The following is a 15494-nucleotide window of genomic DNA, read 5'->3' as shown; positions in this document are numbered from 1 at the left end:
CAGGGTTGTTTTCTTGTGAGACAGCCGTATTGTGTGTTCTTTTGGCACCGGGATATTCGGTTTGCACAATGGGTGGGAACAGCCATAGCTTGGAGGCAGACCACATTTTCTGCTGGAGAAACAAAAAAATTATGTAGTTCCCAAAGGGAACTTTTCCAAACTCTGCACTTGATATACAGGAGATCCTGGATTCAAATTCTGTGATGCCCAATTGGCAGGCACTTGGATAAACATCTGAGATGTCTTAAGACTACTTGCTGTCTTGCTCTATAGTTCATAATCTCCACTTCTATTCATGCTGGGAGTGACAGTGTAGCCCTCATAGAGGAATGGTCCGGTTTGCATTTGTCCGTTCCTCTGCTGGAGTCTCCAAGGAGCTACGCAAATTCTCCGAATTTGATGTGGGATTTTTTGCTGTGTGTGTTTATTTCTGCATTGGCCCTAAGCCATCATAGAAGTAGAAGAGCATTCCCAAAATATAGATATGTGGATGCAGCGGGTAAAACACTCCCTCATTCCAAATCACTTCTGATAGCACTTTGCAACATGTTACCCAATAAAAGCAACATGAGGTTTAGACAATGTGGATGGTGAAGATGTTGATTTTTATTCCTCCTCCTCCAAATAGATTGGAATTGACATTTTGGAGAGCTCAATTTTCACTGTTCCTGGCTAATGTTAATGTTGTCTTGTACATGGGAAAGCCTGCCAGCCATGTGTCCGATGTTGTGGAAAGAAATACTCTGCAATTGAGGATCCTTCCCAACTGCTGGGGTTTGGTTCCGTCTCTTCCTCCACAGATGGCATGAAATGTGGATTGTATGTACAGCGCTGTGTAAAATTACAGCGCTTCATAAATAAAGGTTAATAATAATAATAATAATGGCCGTTTCTCATATTATTGAATGGTGGCAAAGTGTGCATGGATGTGTCAATGAATAATATGGAGCACGGCGATCTATGAATGGTCAAATCCGTGAATCACCAGCCCACTGATACAAAGGATCTGCTGTATTGTTAATGATCAGAGTGAGGAAATGCTACATAAAAAAGAATTAGAGTTTCTAGGACCCAAAGGGTCCTTGTTATCTGCTGGGGTTTGGTTCCAGGACCCTCTGTGAATAACAAAATCCGTGGATGCTTAAGTCCCATTAAATGCAGTGGCATAGCAAAATGGCATCCCTTACATAAAAAGCAACATCAAGGTCTGCTCTTTGGAATTTATACTTTAAAAAAAATATTTTCAAGCTTTCATTTCCCATTATTTTAAAATAACCGAATTGTGTTAGATGCTCTGTAAGAGAAACTGAAATGCTTACAAGCTGCTAGTCTGTGGCTCGAAACACACCCAACTGGCAAAGTCATCCACATGTCTATGTTTGCAAAAGCTGAACAGTTATCCATCCTGAATTAATTGCTTTGTGTAATTCTGCCTTTGCTGTGGCGAAAAGAAACTCATGGCAGGTATCTGGGTATTTGTATCCTGTTGCTTCCAAGTTTGGGTTTTACTCCCAACTGACTACCAAGCATCAGTCAAGCATGCGATTGGCACCTTGATCAACAGTGATCCTCTATCTTACTCCACAGATGGCTTAGACAGGTTTTCGATGGAGAGGTTAGGGTTGGGACATTGGGCATTATCCCAATTTCTTCTCAGTGAGTCACAACGGGTGTGTCAGCCGAGAGGAAGACAGGCTGGTTGTGCCACTGTCAAACTGGTTCTGGTGCCCTTATCTGGTCTTGTTGCCCCATGGCATTCATCTGCTTGTGTGAGAAGACAGTGGGGAATCCCATTTTCTTGCTTCAAAATGAGTCTTGATGGGGTCCCCACGCTAGACATTTGGCTGAGAAATGGCCAGGATCATATCTTCTGGAGAAGCAGGGTGGACCGTGGAGATAACCAGGGTTGAACTTTGGCCCACCTCAGCCATAAAACCGACAGGGGCAAAGGGCTTTGCACCTAGTTTTCCTTTCTTTTCCCCTTTGCATGTGAAACAGCACTAATAAGCTCATGCATTCTGCAGTTAAATGTGGCACAAGATATTTATGGGCCAAATTATCTTTTTTGGAATACAAGCATTTTCTTTTCCGGCCGAGAGTTCTGGTGCCCCACCAAACAACATAGCATTGAGTGTCGGCAGCTAAAAGTGGTGTCAAACTGCATTATTTCTGCAGTGCAGATGCAGTTCCTTGAAGTCACACACACACACACACACACACACACACACAGACACAGACACACAGATAGTTTCATCGTAGAAACTAGAGGAAAGTTTGAGAAATTGATGTGAAATTTCTCTTGGCCACGTAGAAGCAGGCTATTAGAACCATGCATGTAACCTTTTCCTTTTGCCCAAGGCCATCGGAAGAAGGGAAGGATGAAGTATACAAAACAAGAAAATGTGTACAACAATTATTTGGATAACCTACTTAAGGTCATGACTTAGTTCCGGTTGCAAGACGGGGATTATAATTTTTCTTTCTTAAGAATTGTTGGGGTAGGGGAAAGACATAAGCCACCTGCCTTTTTCACGGTGCCTCCAATTGACATTTACGCATTACGAAACGTTCCGATTTCGAAGTAGTCAAGGACAAACAAGCTTATAATTCAATGAACAAAAGCTATTACTTGTTGCTGTTTCCCTTTGGAGCATCCTTAATATCCTCTTCAATTGCTAATACAGCATTGTGAGTCCAAATTAAATGGAGGTGCCCTTTACTTGTGGTCTGTTTGAAAATTGGACTTGCATAGATTAATCAACTCCCTCCACATTATATGAAGCAAGTAAAAGTTTTTAAGTAAGGTTTTAACATCTTCTCCTCATTGCAATTCCCATTCTTGGTCTCTTTTTTCCCCCTCAGTTCTTTTTATGGGAATTGGTGCAACGGCCGCGTCATAAGCGGCACCATCTCCGGAGCTCTGTGTGTGTGTAAAATAAGTAAAAGGGCTTGGCAGCTTTTGTTGGGTCGTGTTTGCTCTGAGATGGCAATCTGCTTCCATCTATTCATAAAGCCGGCAGTGTGTGTAAACTGATGGAGAGTAGTGGCTTTCGTCTACAGAAATGGGAGGCGGAATTGACGGTTGGAGACTTGGCTGGGTGCATATTTTGCAAATGCTTGGTCCGTCCTCTTTCTCGGCTGCTATTACTCAGTCTGGGCCGGCTGCAGAGATTGGAGCTCAGCTAAACATTTACTAAATTATAGATTAACCATGTCTCAATGGGGGCTGCTTGCAAGGCTCCACCTTGCTCTGTGGTCACCTGAGCCGGCTGCTTTTTCCTTTCTCTGCTTCACCTTTGCCATTTCCGTAAGCATGCCCTGCAAAGGTGCCCTTGCAGCTGAGTTCGGTTTTGGGTTATTCAGAAGCCAGCGCCATTAAAATCAGAAGAACCAGGGATGCCTTCTCGATGAAGCGAAACAGAACCGAATGTGCCAAGTTGGTTTTCTGGCATGTCAACTGACATCAGATGCACAAAGTGTTGGCGACATTCATGTTTAAATACAGGTGTATCTCAGTTAATGCAATGTGGGCCCTTGGTATCTGCATGGATTTGGTTCCAGGACCTTCCATGGATACCAAAATCCATGGATGCTCAAGTCCCATTAAATACAACAGCGTAGTAAAATGGTGCCCCTTATATAAAATGAAACCCCTCTCTGTCATGTAATGTATGAATGTGAACAATATACTTTTTAAAAACATTAACAGAGAAATACATGGCACAGTTAACTGGAATCAATACTTTCTTTTGGCATTTAGGTTAAAACGTAAATTTATTAATAGCTGCTCCTCGGTTATCAATCCTTCATGTCATTCATTTTGACAATCCTTTATTGCTATTTTGAAAACCTGGTGATTTTAGTGATTGGGACGCTGTATTCTTTTAGTTAATAAGAAAAACATTTGCATCTAGGAGCATTTTGCTCTTGTAATTTGAAACTCCCAGCTCAGGGCCTTCCACCTGTCCAGTAGTTTCAGGAGTGATGCAAATAGGTTTCTACCCCTAAGCAAATATGTACCTTTTGAAATTATATATGTACGTACATATGTATTTTTCTCCAGCCATAGATGGAGGCTGTCGTAAACAGCCTTGCCCCTATTTCTGGCGCTCTCTGAATGGAGACATTCCTCGGCAGGCAGAGGGAAAAGAAGCCGGAAATTCTGTAAATAGCTGAAGTCTGAACCAGGCCGAAAGTCTTTTTATCGCTAGTTTCCACTTCTTCTCCCCCCTTTGCCTTGATGGAGTCCAACATATGTGTGTGCATGTGTGCATTTGGTTCTTTCCGTTGAAGTAAAACAAAAAAGGTCAGAAAGGTTTGGAAGGAGATTAGTTTTTGTTTAATTTGGAAATGCATTTAGAAATGTTTTGCTGGATGGCAAAATCGAAAGCTCAACTTGTGGCTGGCTCTTGTCTCCATTTGGTGTTTCCAGGGGTTTGGTGCATGGCCGTAACAGATCCATCGTTCTTTGTGCAAGGATAAAACGGTGGGCTTTGGGTTGGTCTAGTGTGGTGATTTGGTCCTCCAGATGTTTTAGATGTCAATTCCTAGAAGCCCCAGCCATCTTGGCCAACAGAGCTGAAGTCCAAAACATCTGGAAGATCAAAGTTTGGGAACCACCAGTCTAGCAGAACGAGGAGCTAGCATGGCGAAATGGCTTGAGCGTTGGACTATGACTCTAGAGACCAGGGTTCAAATCCCACCTCGGCCACTGAGTGACCTTCGGCAAGGTGCATGCTCACAGCCTCGGGGAAGGCAATGGCAAACCTCCTCTGAGCAAATCGTGCCTTGACAGCACTATGATAGGTTCACCGTAAGTCAGAAATGACTTGAAGGTGCACAGCAACAACAACATTCCTCTCTAGAAAATATGGGAAGGAAGGAAGTTAAGGGGGAGTTTGTTTTCCCCCTCCAGGAGGAAGAAACCAACCTTGTTTTGCCAGCAGCTGGGCTTAATCTCTACCTGAGCAATGCCAGATGACCTGAGGAGCAGTATCGACAGCTCTCATGTCAACAGCGGGGATACCTGAGCTGTTTGAACTCTCATTCTCTCCTTCTGTTTCCTCTTTCTCGTGTCTCCTTTAGCCCCCAGATAGGCATCCGGTCCTACCAAGAGGCGATCATGCTCAGGTGGCAGAGAATGGGAGGCGAAAGCTGTGTGCCATGAGGCTTTCCTCATTTCTCTTTACCATGCCTTTTGATTTATTGAAGGAACTTGTCTCACAATCAGGGCAGAAGAACATTACGGGGGAGGCAGTCCAGTTGAGTTTTGTAGAGGATAGCATGTTGGGCTTTTAATAAGAACATGGCAGGGGGTTGGACTGGATAGCCCTTGTGTTCTCTTCCAACTCTATGATTCTATGATTCTAAGGGAAGTTTCCTCTCCCCGTCTCTTTTTGCTGGGTCCGTCGGAAGCTGGATGCTAGGCATGTGAACTATTTTCAGCTTCAGTCTGGAACCAGCCGAAAATAGGTTAGCGAAAAGGACACCATGTTTTTTTGTTTGTGTCTGGAAAATGGGTAGATTTGGCCTATTTTTGACATGGGAGAATCAGGGGAGGGCAGTCTGGTCCTTCCCAGATATTTACTACATGTCCCAGAATTACTGGCCAAAGGCCATGCTTACCAGAGCTGATGGGACCTGCGGTTGAAAATGCAATTGGTTGGAACACGATGGATAGCATTTTTACAAGTCAAGATGTTGTGTGTGTGTGTTTGTCAAAGGTTTGACATAGTTAACGGAATGTATTTACAGCTGAATTTCTTTTTAATGCCTTGTATAAACTGGGCTGGATCAAAGATCAGCCATGCGTAGAGTAGGCGCATTGAAATCCATGGGTCTTAGGTTAGCCACAGTTAATGGGTCCCATGGATTTCAGCAGGTCTGTTTGAAACATGGTTAGGTTTGGAACCAATCCAGTGGATTGTCTTTCTTTCTTTCTTTCTTTCTTTCTTTCTTTCTTTCTGACTTGGATTGTCGCATGGGACTTGGGGTCATTCAATGAAATTGGCAGTGGATTCAGGACAGAGGAGAGGATTATGTTTTTCAGGACTCACTGCCAGAAGATGTGTGATGATGGCTTTGGGTTTAAGAAGGCTATAAAAGGCAATTAGATCAAACTGTAGAGGAGGCAGAAGGGGAAAAGTCTGTGCAGAACTATTAGCCACAGCTCTGAATGATTAGCCATGTGCAGTTTGACACCGCTTTATCTGTCATGAATCCTGGGAGTTGTAGTTTGTTGGGGCATCAGAGCTCTCTGATAGAAACGCTTACAAAAACGCTTGCAAAAATATCTCACAAAACTACAAATCCCAGAACTCCATTGCACTGAGCCATGGATGGCAGTTAAAGCGGTGCCAAACTGCATTACTTCTGCAGTGGAGATGCAGCCTTGGTCTCCAGGCCTGCGGTTCTTCAAAGGAGTCCGCTTGTGCACAGTTCGAGGCTGGCAAGGTTGAACTCCTCCTCCAGACAGACAAGCAGCTGTTGGAGGCCAGGAGTCCCAGAGTTGTACACAAGGAAAACAAGATCATTACCTGCCTCAGTGACTTGGTTGCAGGATTGCAAAAGCAGCCCGGCCTGCCTTGCTAGCGAGTGATCGCGTCATGGTTGTGGCTTGGTTTGCTGCAATGGAAACCCTTCGCCCATTTTGGGGGGACCTCAGTTGAAAGCAAACCAAGGGAGAGGCATCTTGCCAGAACGTTTCTGGGAGTGCTTTCGTGAGTGAAGGAGGGCTGCAAAAACCCTTCCATTATTTAGTAGTTATATCTCTAGTCTGATGTTCATATAGGTCTCCTTCTCGTGGCAACTGTGGATTGCGATGGCACGGGGGCGATGGATCTGTTGCGGCTTTTAGCCTGAATTTAAGGAGTCTTCCAAGAGTATTCTCAGTGGTGATCTATCAGGAAACAAACGCTTTGGCTGGATTTGGATGGTTCCAAAGCCATTAGTTCAGAACCTATCTGGGTCCCATTTTCTCTCCTTTTCTACCACCTCCTTTTCTCTCTCTCTTTTCTTCCCAAGTGTGACCAAGCAACATCCAAGCATGGTCAAGATGTCAGTGTTTGCAAATAAGCAAGAACAAACACACTTGGAGAGGCTGCAGCGGTTTGCTTTTTCCTGAGCTTACTGGGAAGCACATCATTCTGTCCCTTCCTCTCCTCACTGAATTAATTGAATGCAAACTACTATTGCATTTTGAATCCAGTTTGCAGCCATTGAAGCTGTTGAAGGGGGGAAATGGAAGGAGAAGAGAGAAACTGGGACATTTTAAAACCAGCCGAAAAAGCGACCACATGAAGTTGCACAACCACATCTGTGCTTGCTTTCATCTATGGGATTTTTCAGGGTATGGAATTTTAACCACCCTCTCCAAGCAAATAAAGTAGGCAAAGTGGGGGTCCCTGGAGCCGTGCCGGTCCAGAAACCACCTCAACATGAGAATAGGCTTCTTTCTCTGGTTGTCTGCCCATGGGCCTCCAACATTTGGTTCACGTGGCTGCCAAACCCAGCAACCAGACTGTCAGGTTTGGAAGCAAGGGAGAGCAGCCAACAGAAGGGAAAAGAAATAGCAGCCACCCCCCCTTTTTTTTCTAGCTTTGAAAAAGAAATCATGTGAAAATGAACATGCTCTTTAAATAGCTTCAAAAGTGGCGGAGCGCAGTCAGCTGATCCAGCAGCAACAAGAAAGTCAGAGAACAGGACTTTGGCTGGTTGCAAAATTTGCTGCGATGGCTAGGATGTCCTACTGCTACGAATGAATTTCAAGTTGCAAGTCACTTTCTATTAGGGATGGAAATGATATTTAAAATATTTGATGGGGAAGAAGAAGTTACTTCTTTGCAAGAAATAAGTGTTTTTTTGAGTATCGGGAAACCTTTGCAAGAAGAATCCTGGACCGATGCGAATCTTTTTTCCAGTTTGGGACTTCCCTGCACGAAATTCACATATGGTGGCTTTGCACAGAAAACAGCATTTCCTTGGCAAGAAGCAACTTTTTCTGTCCAGAAAACAATATTCATGCATGGAAATAGTTTCTGAATGGAAAGAAATGCGGTTTCCGTCACAGAAAATGCTGTATTTGGGGCCATTTTGGGCAAAATTCGCAAGCAATTGATTTGTATTGCAAGCAGCTTTTTCTGCAACAAAAACAGCTTTTTCTGCACAGAAAATATTTGCTCACAAAAATAATATTCTCTGCAGAAAAACAAGCTGTTTCCTGCCCAGAAAGTGCTATTTTCTGTGCAAAATACCCTTTTGCAAATTTTGTGCAGAATAGGTCCTGAATTCCGAATAGCCTTCGAAAAGGGTGAGAAACAAATTAGTGATGCGATGCATGAAGGTGAATCCAAAAGGAAAGCAACACTTTTTCCTGCAATGGGATAAAAAAGAGTTTGGAATAGGTGATGCAATAATGCATAGAGCTGAATCCAGCTTGAAATAGAAGGAGAGAAGATGGGAGGAGTTCTCTTTCCTTTTCTGTTCCAAATTTAGCAGCAACTAAGAGGTGGCTTCCCAAAGATCCTCCAACATCTGTGTCCTCCATTTTTCCAGAATATGGATTGTATATTGTTCACTGCAAACAATTAGTACTGTATTTTCCCTATGGGCTATCTGCATTTCCTTTGAGATAAAAAATAATCCAACCTACACATTGGTCGAGAGCATGGTGTAGTGGTTTGAGCATTGGACTATGACTCTGGAGAGCAGTGTTTGAATCTTGGTACAGCCATGGAAACGCACTGGCTGAACTTGGGCATGTCACACTCTCTCAGCCTCAGAGGATGGCAATGACAAACCCTTTCTGAAGAAAGGTGCAACCCCCCCCCCCCATAAGTCAGAAATGACTTGAAGACACACAACAACAATAAACCTGTTGGTCATGGAACACACATAGGTATGACTATGGATTTCAGAGCCCATGATGCAGTGAAACTGATTTGTGTGGTATAGCGACGATATAGGAGTTGGAGAACCTCATTTTGATGAATCTGATCAAAGGATCCAAACTATGATTTGGACATATTTCAGAAGTGCTTTAGTTGTATTTTTCCTGTATGGCAGGGCGTTGGGCTATATGGCATTTATGGTCCTTTCCAAGTCTCAGATTCTGTGATCCTAATGTTCTGTGGACCCATTGAAATCAATGTGTGAAATTGGTCAGGGCCAAGTTAAATCCTGTTGATTTCTATGGGGCTGTTCCAACATTGTGTGCAGTGACTGGTTCGATGGGGACGTTTTCACCCAGTGCATGGTGTTGTTTTGCCTAACCAGCCCTGGAGAAGGATCAAGGTTTTCCTCTGGCCTTTTTCATAGCCTGCGTGGTTTGCAGTTTTGGGCTATGAATCATCCTCCTGCTTTGAGGAGAAAAGGCATTGCTGTCCTGCAACCACCCACCAGCCCAGTGAGCTCAGTTAGAAAAGTCATCCAGTGACTAAACCAGTAAGGAGCTGGGATCCCCTTTGAGATGAAGACATGGCTGCCAGGGTCATGGGTTCAGGATGACTTCATGTGGAGTTGTGGGTGCCTGATGTTTCATTATTATTATTTGTCTTTCTACCTACATTATTTCTACAGTGTAGATGCAGTGGGTTTCCATAGTGGAGAGGGAATTTGAACCCTGGTCTGCCAGAGTCTTAGTGAAACCACTACACCATGCTGCCTCTCATTTCTGTCCTTACCAACTCATTTGTCTTTCATTGTCTTTCAGAGAAAACAAGCAAGGTCCTTGCCGACTTCTGCCAGTTCTACGAAGAGCAGTACGGCGTTGCGCTTTTCAACAGTGTCCGCTATGAAATTGAAGGTGGATTGGGACCCCAACCTCAGCTCTTGCACCGCAAGGTAAGGAAGGCAGCGGGTGAATTGGAGAGCATAACTCAATTGCCGGTGGGGTTGAGGTTCAACAAGATGCCAGTTTGGGAAGCTGGATGAGATCCCATGTTGTGCTTTTGGCCTGTCTGAGACAACGTGGCTCCACAACTCTTCCTACATTCCTCTTGGGCAATGCCAGTGATGGGGTGTAGTGGTGAGATTTGAGAAGTTCTCTGTTCACATCAGCTTGGTGTAGTGGTTTGAGTGTTCAGCGCTTTTATGCATATTTGCATTGGTATGGGTGCTGCTACCAAGGACGTGTCTGCTGTCTTGGCACACCACTGAATTCAAATCTAAAAAGACGATATTGGCTGGGGGGTGTTGTCATCTTCCCAGCTACTTGGCTGGCATTCTTCAGGGAGATGGGTGGGTGTGTTTTTCTGTTAGCGATTTGTTTTTGTCTCTGTCTGGGACATGTAGGAGCCTTATACTAGGGAATATCTGGCCATCCAGGCCTTGGACTCTAATTCCCATCATCCCCAGTGGAAAGTCCTGATGGGCATTGTCATTCAGGAACCTCTGAAACAAACCCAGTCCTGTCGTACCAGGTCAAATTATTTGCCCATTGTGCACTGTCTTAACATCTTAGGGAGCCCTGGTGGCGCAGTGGGTAAATGCCTGTACTGCAACCATTCACTCGAAACCACAAGGTTGCGAGTTCAAGACCAGCAAAAGGGCCCAAGCTCGACTCAGGCTTACATCCTTCCGAGGTCGCTAAAATGAGGACCCAGACTGTTGGGGGTAAATTAGCTTACTTGCTAATTAGCTTACTTGCTGTTCACCGCTATGATGTTTGGAATAGCGGTATATAAATAAAACATATTATTATTATTATTATTATTATTATTATTATTATTTAAACTATACCATCAATTGCTCTCCAGAATCTCAGACAGGGAAAGGTTTCCCCTGGTTCCTGGTCTTGTCCTAACTGGCAACTCCAGGAACTGAACTCAGGATCTAATCTTCCTTTCAGCCTTTCTGGAGACACTTTGCTGTGAAAACCTCTCTAACCTCACCCTAAACAAAAGTTCAGGAGCAAGACATGAATCCTCTTCCTGTCTTGCTGTTCATGTCTTTATACTGTGGCACCAAAGTGAGCACCTGTCTGGTTTTTAAGATGTGTATCTTTCAAGGTGTGTCTGCAGGTTTCTTTGGCTTCCCTTTCTTTCTTTTCTCTCCTCCAGCTTAGCTACTGTTGACTACATCCTGGCCCACATCCTGGTTGTGGTTAAAATGGGGGTCTGCTGGGGAGATTTTTCATGGGGGTATACTTTCCATGGAGAGCCAGTGTGATGTAGGGGTTTGAGTGTAGGACTAGGACTCTGGAGATCGGGGTTTGATTCCCTGCTGAGCCATGGAAACCCACTGGGTGACCTGGAGTGAATGGCACTCTCTCTCTCTCCCAGAAAACCTTATGATAGGTCCCACCTTAAGTCAGAAACAAATTGAAGGCACACAGCAACATGCCTTCCATGACCTTCCAAACTGGTGACCCAAAAGCCAAAAAAGCGTCCCACCTAGACTCTCCTTAAGTCAGAAACTACTTGAAGCCACATTACAACAACATGTCTTCTTTGACCTCCTAAACTGGTGACCCAAAAACCAAAAAAGCGTCCCACCTAGAAGTTTATTGCATGGGGCGTTAAACCGCTCCCCAGCGCGTTCTAACGGGGGCGAGTGGGGGCGCGCACGGAACGCGATGGGCACCGGATGGGGCCCAAAACGCGACTTTATCGCACAGGGGGACGCCGCCGCCGCGCGTTCCCATCGTGTCCCAATTCAGTTCCAGAGGGCGCCATTTCTGGGGACGCTTTAAAACAGTTCCCAGAAATGGCGCCCTCTGGAACCGAATTGGGACGCGATGGGAACGCGCGGCGGCGGCGTCCCCCCGTGCGGTAAAGTCGCGTTTTGGGCCCCATCCGGTGCCCATCGCATTCCGTGCGCGCCCCCGCTCGCCCCCATTAGAACGCGCTGGGGAGCGGTTTAACCCCCATGCGATAAACTCTCTAGAGTCTCCTTAACTCAGAAACGACTTAAAGGCACATAACAACAATGTGCCTTCCATGACCTCCCAAACGACCCGAAAACCAAGAAAGCTTCCCACCTTGGATATTATTGTCCAGATGTGGGGAGAGAGAACACCCCAAAACTGAGAGAAAAAGATTTGCTCCTTCAGAGTGAAGGCAGAAGATATTGCCCTCACTCCGCTTTGACTTTGTGACAATACCGAATGGACTTGAAACTGGGAGGAAAGCCCTCATTTTTGAAGGGAAGAATCTAGCAGCACCTTTGAGACTTTGTCTTCCCTTTTTCATTGTCATCACTTTCTTTCTTTTCTTCCATCCTTGTCCACTCAGTACAATGGACTGTTGGAGATGGAACCCATATCTCTTGCAGAGAGCTGACCACTGGAAGAGGGCTTTTGAAGCATGTTCATTCAATAAAGGAGCCCTGGTGGTGCAGTGGTTAAATGCCAGTACTGCAGCCACAAGGTTGTGAGTTTGATCCCAGGGCTCCAAGGTTGACTCAGCCTTCCATCCTTTCCTCATGAATAACCAGCTTGTTGAGGGTAATGAGCTTACAGATTGTAAATGCTTAGAGTGCTAAGTTCACTGATGAGTGGTATAGGAATGTAAATGCTATTGCTTAGTGTTTCAGGTATCTCAGGCACAGTGGCATAACCAGCCACAACCATTGCAGCATTGCCTCCAAGTGCAATGCCACTCTCAGGAACATTGAGGGGATCCATCTTGACTTCTTGGGCCCATGGTCTTTCCTGCTGGTTCACCTTTGATCTTCGTCTTCATCTCCTTCTCCTTCCTTTTTCTCACCCCGAAACCTGGCAGACAGCCGGAGTGCTTAATGAGGCATTGTGTACCAAAGTGTCCTCGAGTTTAATTTTACACACAGGCCTCTCTAGAGACCACTCAGGCAGGAAAAGAGGTTGTGTGTGTGTGTGTGTATGGCGAGACCTGAACAAATCTGAGCTGTCACGTCCTCAGCACACTTTGTGAGGATTGAGAAGATGGTGGTGGTAGTTGAACAGAGCATTGGGGAGGGAGTAGGAAGAGCATGGTTTTATCCCGACACGACTCCTGCTAGGCTCCTGGGAAATAGGTAGCGTGCGTGTGTGTGCATTGTGTGTGTCTCTTGCTTTTTTCTTCCCTCTGATTTATCCTCAGAGAGAGATTGTGCACGATTTGGAGAGAAGGGTTTGGAACGGATCCCATTTTTGCAAGAAGGAGGAGGCGACAGCGTGCTCCAGATAAGCATCGGAGGTGTCCTCGGTGGGAAAGCTTCCTTTTGAGACATAGGCAGCTGTGCAGATGCACTATTTAGTGGGGGGGTTGCTATTTTGTATCTTGGGGCTGAGGAGGGACAGAGTTTAGTGATGGGAAGGGAGGATTGCTCAGTAAAGTTCAAAGGCCTAGTGTTGGCTGTAATTTGTGCCGAACAGTTGTGGTGAAACAGTTTTCCTCCCAACCCACTTAGGTTTTTGGTGTGCCATTCTCAGTTGCTGCTGTTTCCTGGCCTGGTTTTCCCCACCTTGCAAAAGGAATCATGGATTGACAGGAATCTTGTTCATGTGGCACTCCTTCTGGACAAAACTTGACCATGGGTAGGATTTTTGTGTGTGCAAAAAACTGCATTTTCTACACAGAAAATAGTATAGTATAATATAATATAGTATAATAATTCTGCACAGAAATATTATTTTTTTGTGCAGGAAATGCATTTTCGTACACTGAATAGGCTATTTTCTGTGTGAATTTTGTGCAGAATAAACCCCAAATTGCACTACTAACTGTAGTTTTAGCAGTGTTTTTCTCCCGTTCTGTGACTGGGATACTTTTTTCCCTAAGGTGATTCCCACCTTGCATTTTACAAAGCCAAATAAGAGTGAGGGCAGTACTTTCATGCCTTTGCTCTGAATGTGCTTAACTTTCCAAAGGCTAGTAGAGCCTGACATTAATGCCTCCTTGACTAAACTGCCTGGGAATCTCATTTTTGTTATTTGGATTCCAGTCTCTCTCCTTGGGGGTCTTTCTGCAACATCCGAGTTAACATTCACCATTGAAAATAAGCAGCTGTATCCATTTGGAAGCCCAGTCTAAATGGCGCCGCATCCATGTATATGGGAAGGCATTTTTTGAACTGGGAACTGGAGGCACATTGAGAAAGTTCCCGAAGTTTTTATGCAGGTTGCTTATGTACAGCACATACCTGGCACTGGTGCCTTCAGAGAAGGTGACCTATTTAAACACACATTGTGGACTAGTAACTTGGGAAGCTGGCTGGATCTGTCCATCCACTCTAAACTCTGCTGCAGGAACAGTAGCTCTGTTGTGTCAGTGTCTGAGACTGAAACTGGAGAGGCTTCCAAACACACTCTTGTTCTGTGGTTTGCATTGTTGGACTTTTTTCCCCTCCCCGCCCCGTCTTTTAAAGAGAGCCGGGAATGTTTCTCTCCAGCTGATCTTCCATCCTTTTCCCAGTGTAAACACACTAAGTGCTTAATTGCAATGCTGTCTGTCTGCCCAAGGGAAAGCAACAACACCCAGACGCAGATGCAGACAGGCCTTGTGTGTGTGTCATCTCCTCTGAGCCATTGATCCGGTGGGATCTTGGAGTATTCCCTTGCGACAAGATGGAGAGGGAAGCAGCCAGTGGATAGCCCTAGAGGTCTTTTCCTTTTCCCTTTTCTTCTCTTATTGCCCCTCCTTCCTTCCTTCCTTCCTTCCTTCCTTCCTTCCTTCCTTCCTTCCTTTCCTCAAATAACTACATCACACTGACTTAGGGAATTGTGGAGATGGAATAAGGAATATTTAAGCTAGCCTACATACATTTGATTTGAGTGTTGGACTACAGCTCTGGAGACTAGGGTTCAAGTCTCACCTTGGGCAAGTCACACTCTCTCAGTCTCAGGGGAATGCAATGGCAAACCTCCTCTGAACCACTCTTGTCAAGAAATCCTTGGGGTCTCCAGAAGTTGGAAATGTTGTGAAGGCATGCAACAACAGCAACGTGCTTTTAAGAGAGCCAGTGTGGTGTAATAGTTTGAGTGAATAGTATGACTCTGAAGACCAGGGTTCAAATCTCCGCTCGGCCATGGAAGCCCATTGGTTGCTCTTGGACAAACCACACACTCTCAGCCTCAGGAAACCCCATGACAGGCTCACTGTAGAGTTGCCAAATTGGAAACACTTTGAAGGCACACAACAGCAAGAAACAAATTCTCTCATAACCCCTTCATTTCGCCTTGATCTGGAAACGACCCCTTTAGGTAAGATTTCTGTCTTCATTCCCAAACAAGAAAATGTGGTGTGTTTGTGCATTAATGACAAAGTGTGAACAACTGAGGTTGGTGCTTAAGACAATGGTGTCACCAGAGGCTGTCTCTCGGCATCAATTTTTGTTCTGCAAATCTCAGGGCCTGGGATGATTTTGAACTGGATCCTGGACCCAAACTACTCCACATTCAAACAACAACATTCAACTGCCTGGGATTGTGGGGGTACTGTGACTATGACTGTGGAGACAAGGGTTCGAGTCCCCGCTCAGCCATGGAAACCTATTAGGTTACCTTGGGTAAGTCATACTCTCTCAGTCTCAGCGGAAGG

At 45.1% G+C, this 15494-nt stretch overlaps 1 protein-coding gene across 1 annotated transcript in view; it reads left to right on the top strand.

The window, feature by feature from the left end:
* The window catches only part of LOC149308018 (protein Niban 2-like), a 51420-nt gene that overhangs the window by 14858 nt on the left and 21068 nt on the right, over positions 1–15494 (top strand). Inside the window, exon 2 of the mRNA XM_089534913.1 lies at positions 9710–9840. Coding sequence (XP_089391039.1) covers positions 9710–9840 — 131 coding nt within the window. The remainder of the gene's footprint in view (positions 1–9709; positions 9841–15494) is intronic.

The sequence above is a fragment of the Sceloporus occidentalis genome, unplaced genomic scaffold, assembly GCF_023333645.1.
Source record: "Sceloporus occidentalis isolate IW3139 unplaced genomic scaffold, rSceOcc1.0.p SCAF_8, whole genome shotgun sequence".
NCBI lineage: Eukaryota > Metazoa > Chordata > Lepidosauria > Squamata > Phrynosomatidae > Sceloporus > Sceloporus occidentalis.
The sequence above is the reverse complement of the archived record's forward strand: the minus strand, read 5'-3'. Positions and strand labels throughout refer to the sequence as shown.